Source organism: Sinocyclocheilus anshuiensis, unplaced genomic scaffold (genome assembly GCF_001515605.1).
Source record: "Sinocyclocheilus anshuiensis isolate Anshui unplaced genomic scaffold, SAMN03320099.WGS_v1.1 scaffold94, whole genome shotgun sequence".
NCBI lineage: Eukaryota > Metazoa > Chordata > Actinopteri > Cypriniformes > Cyprinidae > Sinocyclocheilus > Sinocyclocheilus anshuiensis.
Genome location: NW_015546049.1, coordinates 46396 through 54661, shown reverse-complemented (window position 1 = coordinate 54661; position 8266 = coordinate 46396). Strand labels below are relative to the sequence as shown.

Here is an 8266-nt window from a genome sequence, read left to right as displayed (position 1 = left end):
AGGCATCGATTTTTACAAAGCTCATCGGTCTGAAAAGCGAGGTGTGCTCTGATTGGCCAGCTATCCAGAGTGTTGTGATTGGCCGAATACCTCAAGCGTGTGACGGAAATGTTCGTCCCTTACCATATTGTGATGCCGTGTCCCGGCCGGAACGACTAGACATAAACATGAAAACCCATTATAAACGAGGTATGACTCTTAACTTTTATAAAGAATATCTCTTTGGATTTGAGACTTTAGTCTTTGCAACTTTACAGATCTTCTTTATACACCAAGAGCTTTTAACACTCCAAAGAGAAAGGAAAAATTGAAATCACATCATATGACCCCTTTAAACTAAAGGTCCCTCTCTCTCTCTCTTTCACAAGCACTTAATTATTCCATAAACATAAATAAAAAATAGATATTACGGTTCATCAATAGCAGTGGTTCTCAGCCTTGACTTTAACACAATATACAAAAGCCACCCAAATAGGCTATAATATAATTAATTGCTTGTGGTTTTCCTCATTTCAAAAACATATATTTCAACAAAGCAAAAAGGGTGTGTTTCAAACATAATCATGCACATACAAACCTGTAGACGTGTGTTCATCTCCAAGAAGTAGAAGTTCTTCTTGGTGTCAACAAGAAACTCCACAGTGCCAGCTGAGGAGTATTTCACTGCTTTCGCCAGAGATACGGCCTGCTCTCCCATCGCTCTCCGGGTGTCTGGGTCCAGAAAGGTGCTAACCAGACATACGAATTAAAACATAGCAATGTAGTTTGTTGCATAAGGCTGGAAGTGTACTGTCTGCACACAGCTCTCAACGGAATTCACTTTTCTATTTCCCAGTATTGCCTACTTTTTGGTTCAACTTTTTGCTAAAAAAATTATTTGTGCTGTAGCAGGTAACCGTTTTCTGAACAGCCCTGTGCTATACTGCTTTCACTATTAAGCCCACTTTCACTTCGGCTGTTATCTGTCTGAAACGTGAAAAAAAACGTCTGTTTACCTGCTAGAAGCCAGTGCAGGTCAAGTCAATTTAACTGTATCATTTTCTTGTTACTTTACTTGTTGTACTGGATATTTATCTTTAAATTTTACTTTTTTATTTTGTATTTTATTAAATTAAATGATTGAATTAAATAAACTAATTAAATTAAATTAAATAAATGAAATAATTTAATTAAATAAATTTTTATGCAACACAGTGTAGTCATATGTGCATACTAGGGGTGTAACGGTACACAAACATGACGGTTCGGTACGTAACTTGGTTTTGATGTCATATTTCGGTACGTTTTCGGTACAGCAGGGGGAAAAACTAAACACATATATATATACACTGAACAAATTGCTCTTTCTTTAAATAAATTCAATTATAATTAACATTTTCTTAGGGATAAAAATCTACCTCAGCTTATAGGAAGCACTTTTACGTTACTATAAGTTTACAATTAACAACAGAGCCCAAACTTAAATTGAATTACTATTTATTTTTAAACACATTAAATCAACACTCAACTTAAAAAAAGTATGCAAACGTAAATTGCACATAACGTAGTTTTTAAATTAACTTCTAAATTATAAAAATTATTTTTGTTGTTGAAATATATTAATTTACACAGTGGCTCTCATAACTCGTTTCGTAACAGATTTATTTAAACATACATTAAATAATTAAGACATCACTAACAGGTAAGGTAAAATATAATGAGTATATAGTCTAATATTTAATTTAATAAATGCTCTTCTCTAGACTTCATTTCTCGAGCACACTAACGAGCTGTGGACAGTATGTGCCTGAGGTAAATGAAATGCTATGTGACGTTTTGTTTACAAGCTGTTTTCTTGCCATCTTTCCGCAGTTAAAACACTGATTGAGCGATTACTTGAGGCATGAGATGTTCATTCGTGTTTATTTTGCGTTAAAACTATAATGATAAAGAGGAAGGGATGATCGCGCTCACTGGCACTCTGCGCTGCCGTTTGAACTGAGGCTTTTATACAGCGATCTGTCACGCCACAACAAAGAGTGTCAAAAAGGCATTTATTGTTTGAATTTCCTGAATAAAATGGACATAATTTGAAAGATGAGACTTTGTTTCTTATCAAAAGTAACAATATATAAAACTAAGTTTCAAATGAAGTTCCACTCATGCAGTGGTTAAAACAATGCTGTAATTGTTCGGTACACATGAGTACCGAACCGAAAGACCCATACCGAAAATTTTCGATACGAATACGTGTACCGTTAAACCCCTAGTGTATAGCATATTTTTCCCCGTTTTTCCACAATGACATCAAAACATCAAAATTGTTTTGTGCATCAAAATAACGCTCAGGTTGACTTCAGTTAAAAAAAAAACTGCTCAAACCTGGGTGCCTCCTCCACCACTTTCTGGTTTCTTCTCTGAATGGAGCACTCTCTCTCATTCAACCACAGAGCATTGCCATGTTTGTCCGCCAACACCTGCAAACAACAACAGAAACCATTAGCAGAAATATCTGAAATGTTCCCACTCAAAAAAATCCCACATCACTGTAGACAACATAATCTTTGCTGTAGAGAAAGATGCAGATACGGTAAAAGAGTCACACTGGAAAATGGGAAAGAACTTAAATATGATGGTTCAAAATCCAGACTCTTCCAAAAACAACTACACAACAGAGTAAATGATGTATTTGTCATGCATCTAGCTTTATAATCTAGAATTTAATCACATTTACAGGTTTGTAACATTTACAAGCATTTATCCAAAGTGACGTACTTTGCAATCAAGGTATACATTATCCATTTATGCATTCTCTGGGAATTAAACACACGACCTTAACGTTGCTAGTGCCTTGTTTTTTTTTGTTTGAGCTCCAGTAATGTTACTGAATCTAGAAGCTTTATTTACAATTAGTTGAGCAGAACGTGCAACCTGAGGTTAAGCTGTTTACTTAACGGCACAATGACAACTCAAGACTCTGAGGATAGAGCCAACAACCTGCTAGTTACTAGCCCTGAGCCTTAACCACTACACCAATTAAAAATAACCTCCTACAACCTAGAAGGTAATCCAAGTGTAGCATTAATTTGATAAACAGAATGATTTTGTGGGCCTTCCTGAAGCTCAAACATTAGAGCATGGCACTAGCAATGCCAAGGTCATTGGTTCGATTCCCAGGGAAAGCAAGGACTGATAAAAATGCGCATGGAAAATGCTTTGGATAAAAGCGAAAATTCATAAATGTAAATGTCTGGGTGAAAGTTAATTTAAACTGTAAACATTTACGGTCACACTTTATTTTAAGATCTAGTTCTCACTATTAACGACAACGTTTGCCTCAGTAAACTCCTAATTACTGCTTATTAATAGTTAGTAAGTTGTTAAGTTTAAGTATTGGGTTGGATTAAGGATGTGCTGTAGAATATGGTCATGCAGAATATGTGCTTTATAAGTACTAATAAACAGCCAACATGCTAGTAATATGCATGCTAATAAGCAACTAGTTAATAGTGAGAATTGGTCCCTATACTAAAGTGTTACCACAGTTACAAATTCTATTCTATTCTATATTTTGGACATTAATTATTATATTTTAGCTGCTTTGTTTTAGTGAAGAAATTTGTATTTAAACTGAATGAATTGGTCTCAATGCAGCTAGTGCCCATTTAACTGCTTTTCAGCCATCGGTTACAACTATGGGTGGTCAAACTGGTTTCATCTAATTACTATTCATGAGCCAGGCTGAGGCTATTTTTAACTACGAGTGTCCAGCAGATACACTACCACTCAAAAGTTTGGGGTTAGTAACAGTTATTTTGGTAACACTTTACAATAAGGTTCAATTAGTTAATGTTAATGTATTAACTAACATGAACAAACAATGAAAAATACATTACAGTATTTATTCATCTTTGTTAGTTAGTTAATGAAAATACAGTTGTTCATTGTTAATTCATGTTAATTCACATGCATTAACTAATGTTAACAAGCACAACTTTTGATTTTAAAAATGCATTAGTAAATGCTGAAATTAACATTAGCTAAGATTAATAAATGCTGTAGAAGTATTGTTCATGCTTAGAATCAGAATCAGAATGAGCTTTATTGCCAGGTATGTTTACACATACAAGGAATTTGTTTTCGTTACAGAAGCTTCCACAGTGTAACAGAATGACAGTGACAGAACAAAAAACACAGATAATAAAAAATTTAAATAAATAAAAAATTAAAATAATTAAAAAAATTAGTAAATAAGGAATAAAAATATACAAATCGACAATTGTATGTACAGGTATATGACAATAGACAGTTGTATATACAGCTATATTATGTGCAAATTGAAATGTGGACTGAGTATGGGAGTTAGATAAATAAGTGTATGAGTGAATAAATAGTGTGTGTTCCACAGTTATTGTCAGGTGTTCATGAGATGGATTGCCTGAGGGAAGAAACTGTTCCTGTGTCTGGCCGTTCTGGTGCTCAGAGCTCTGTAGCGTCGACCAGATGGCAATGTCCGGAATGGCGTCTTTCAGCCAGGTTTCCGTGAAACACAGAGCAGCAGAGTTTGAAAAATCCTTATTTGTCCAGGAGAGCAGAAGGAGTTCGTCCGTTTTGTTGGGTAGAGAGCGGAGGTTCGCCAGATGGATGCTAGGCAACGGCGTTCTGAATCCGCGCTGCCTTAGCTTCACGAGCGCGCCGGCTCGCTTCCCCCGTCTGCGCGTCCTGAAGCGTTTGATCAGCGCCGCGGCTCCCCCGACTACATTGTCCAGCAAAACATCAGAATAATCGAAAACCGGTGAAATATCAGGTGGTGTGTACTTCCGAATGTCCAGCAATTTGTCTCTGGTGAAACTGATTGCAGGGATATAACTAAAGACAGGACAAACTAACAAAAACATAAAAACGACTGCGGAGCACGCCACGGAGGCAGCCATCAACATCGGCACCATCGCGAAGAAATAGTTCATGTTAACTAAAGTAGTTAACTAATGTTAACTAATGAACCATATTGTAAAGTGTTACCGTTATTTTAAATTGTAACAATATTTCACATTATTGTTTTACTGTATTTTTTATTAAATAAATGCAGCCTTGGTGAGCAAAAGACAAAAAAACATTTAAAAAAATCTTTCTTATCCCAAACTTTTCAAATTCTTTCAAGACTACTGAAAAAAGCATCTAAGGTGGATATCTCATTTACCTGGCTGAAAGAATACCCAGAGTGTAATCTAGTTGGAATCTACGCATAATATTTTGAAGGAACTAAAATATAATTTGGATTTATTTAATATTTTTGAGTCTTTAAATATATGACTACACTACTATTCTAATATTATTAAAGCATTCATAAAAGTTTGTATATACACAAGGTGGCAATTGTCCAGTAAATACCTGAATCTCAATATGTCTGGGGTTATCTATGAACTTTTCAATAAGCAGACGGTCATCTCCAAAACTAGATGCTGCCTCCTGGGAAGAAAAACGAAAGCCTTCCCTGAAACAAAATATCAAAACTTCATAAGACTTCATCGCTTTATAATAATAATCAACATTTTTAATTCATAATCTTAAAAAAAATAATAATTGCATGTTCTTATTCATATTTGATTCAAACCCCATGTTTGTTATTAACATCTGTTTATAGTTATTTATAAGTTTTTTTTATTATTAACTTTAGAAGTAACTACCATTCATGCCTAGTTATAGAGAAATGAGAGAATAACTGATTGTGAACTACCAGATCTTGCTTCAATTGGCTAAACTGGCTGGATCTGTGGCTGTTGTAAGGGAACTTGACATTTGTGGCAAGAGGCTTCCTCTTTAGTAGATAAGCATCTATGAGGACTCTCACTCTCTCTCTCTGTCTCGGTCTCACCGAATTGTTTGAGTGACTGTTTTGCCTCTCAAGATCCAATTAAAGCTTAAACAAAAGCCTGGCTTCAGCTTAAGGCAATAAAAGACACAATTTACAGCAACATGTTCCACTGACATTTTTATTAATATTTTCAAGAACACAGGAAGATAAGGAGAGAGAGAGAGAGAGAGAGAGAGAGAGAATCTAAACAAAGGGTTGATTTGTGTATGTACAGTGTGTCTCTTAGTTTTATACATGTATATGTGGACGAACAAATTAAAAACAATAATGTAACATTCTGGTCACTTTGTTTCCATTCCCCATTAACCAATTAGTCTAATAAAACTTAGAAATGCTTGAATAAGAACCTCAGACTGACTCTCTACAAAGAAAACTTACTTAACAGGGTCTCAGCTGGTACTGATATCTGCTTCAAAGCATCCCTGAATCTGCTTTTCTCATGTCTCACCTGGTTTCCTCATCATTCCATGCAATCCTCATCCCTTTACCGCCTCCACCAGCAGACGCCTTTATCATAACAGGGTAGCCTTCAAGAGATGGACACAAACTCTGCGTTATTTATCACTTTACCTTATTCTTGATAGATGAAAAATATTATAAAATGTTGCCATTTTAATGATTCTTACCAATTTCTCCTGCAATTTTCACAGCCTCTTCCGCATCCTGAAAAAATAAAATAAAATAAATAAACATCACCTTGCTTAGTAAATGCATATCTGTTTGTGAGATGTGGCCTGCAGCATGTAAGGCAATTCAGTTCCTCATCTTATCCAGCAGGGGGAGCAACATAGCATAATAGTTTTTATTACCTAGACAGTTTTTGTGATTGAATGTTAAATGTTCAGATTCGACCAAAAGTCACCCGATTAGCAACTCATATTCATAATAATTATGTTCAATTGTTTTAACCTTATGAAACCAAAAGACTGAAGCGATTGATTGGACTGATTCTTCAGCTATGAGCACTTTTGGATCTGAGTTTATTTTCTAAAAGACCACTATTACGATTTTGAATGTAATTAATCATTTTATGATGGAGGAAAATCCATGAGTCTGGCTCTGGGACAAGGGTTTAACAATAAAATCTATAATTACAAAAGTAGGAAAAATACATGAAGGCAAGGGTAAAAAAAATGCACAATGGTTTTAAATGTGATTTAAATTTGATTTAAATATGATCTAAAACATTTAACAGTGTAACAAAAAAGAAAAGAACTGAAATTGGCTTGTTTTAATTAAAATAATAATGCATCAACACCTGACACACCATTAACTGAAGTGACTTGAAGAAACCCTTATTCAAATCTTATACTTGTATAGTACCTGCAACTGCATAAAAGTATCACTACGCTTCAAAAGAATTCATTTGGAACAGTTCATCTATGAATTACCTAATGTGCTTTGATAAATAACATTAAAAAATAATGAGCATTAAGGCCCACTGTTACATTTCTGGAACATACGTTTTTTAATAAATTAATTAATTTATTAATGTATTAATCTATTATTAGAAATGAATACATTTATAATTTTTTTATTTATTAATTTATTATTAGAAATTAATAAATAAATAAATTATATTAAATACTTGGAAGACTGCCACATTTAATCTAAAACAGTGGGCAATGACCATGCTATACATTTTTTGCACACTGAAAGAATCAAATTGTAAATATTTTCCTGCCAAAAATGCTGCTGTGATTCCTTTCAGACTGCAAGCTGTTAGAAGTCATTTTAACACGTTTAGTGACAATAGGTCATATTCAATTGCTTTAAAAAATTGTTGCAATTATGCAACTGCAAACTGAAAACGGAGACAAAATAATTGTTTACAAACAATTATTAAAATAGTGAAAACAATCACTGAAATGTTCTTTCTCACCAGATGTCAAAATACATTAACAGCAGAGTTCTACACCAGCATTAAATGAAGTTAAACTAAGGTGAGAAATCCAGCAGAAGGGACTAAAGGAGAGATGTTCACGTGTGTGTGAGAGTCAGACTGTGATCAGTTTGCTGATGTTATCAGGGTCGTTGAGGAGGTTTTCACAGATGGTAATGCCCATACAGTCAGAGAATCATGCGGCACATCTTTGCTTTATAGAGCCCTATCAGCTCAGGAAGTGTCAAAACGGCCATTAAAGGCCATTTAAACAGCAGGCAGGAGGAGGAGATGGATGGGGGAGGGAGAAAAGGAATGGAGACAAGAGAATTGAGTTTAAAGACATCTTAAAGGACTGATATGTAGCTTTATTGTGGTTAAGAGCTTTTTTTATATGTGTTGCAACCGAGCACACACACACACACACATATACAGTGGGTACGGAAAGTATTCAGACCCCCTTAAATTTTTCACTCTTTGTTATATTGCAGCCATTTGCTAAAATCATTTAAGTTAATTTTTTTTCCTCA

At 34.7% G+C, this 8266-nt stretch overlaps 1 protein-coding gene across 1 annotated transcript in view; it reads right to left on the bottom strand.

Moving 5' to 3' along the window:
* pcca (propionyl-CoA carboxylase subunit alpha) overlaps positions 1-8266 on the bottom strand; it is a 56198-nt gene that overhangs the window by 27645 nt on the left and 20287 nt on the right. The window contains exons 8-12 of the mRNA XM_016500253.1: positions 6481-6517; positions 6303-6381; positions 5371-5473; positions 2362-2456; positions 578-728 (exon numbers count right to left, since the gene is read on the bottom strand). Of these exons, the coding sequence (XP_016355739.1) occupies positions 578-728; positions 2362-2456; positions 5371-5473; positions 6303-6381; positions 6481-6517 (465 nt within the window). The remainder of the gene's footprint in view (positions 1-577; positions 729-2361; positions 2457-5370; positions 5474-6302; positions 6382-6480; positions 6518-8266) is intronic.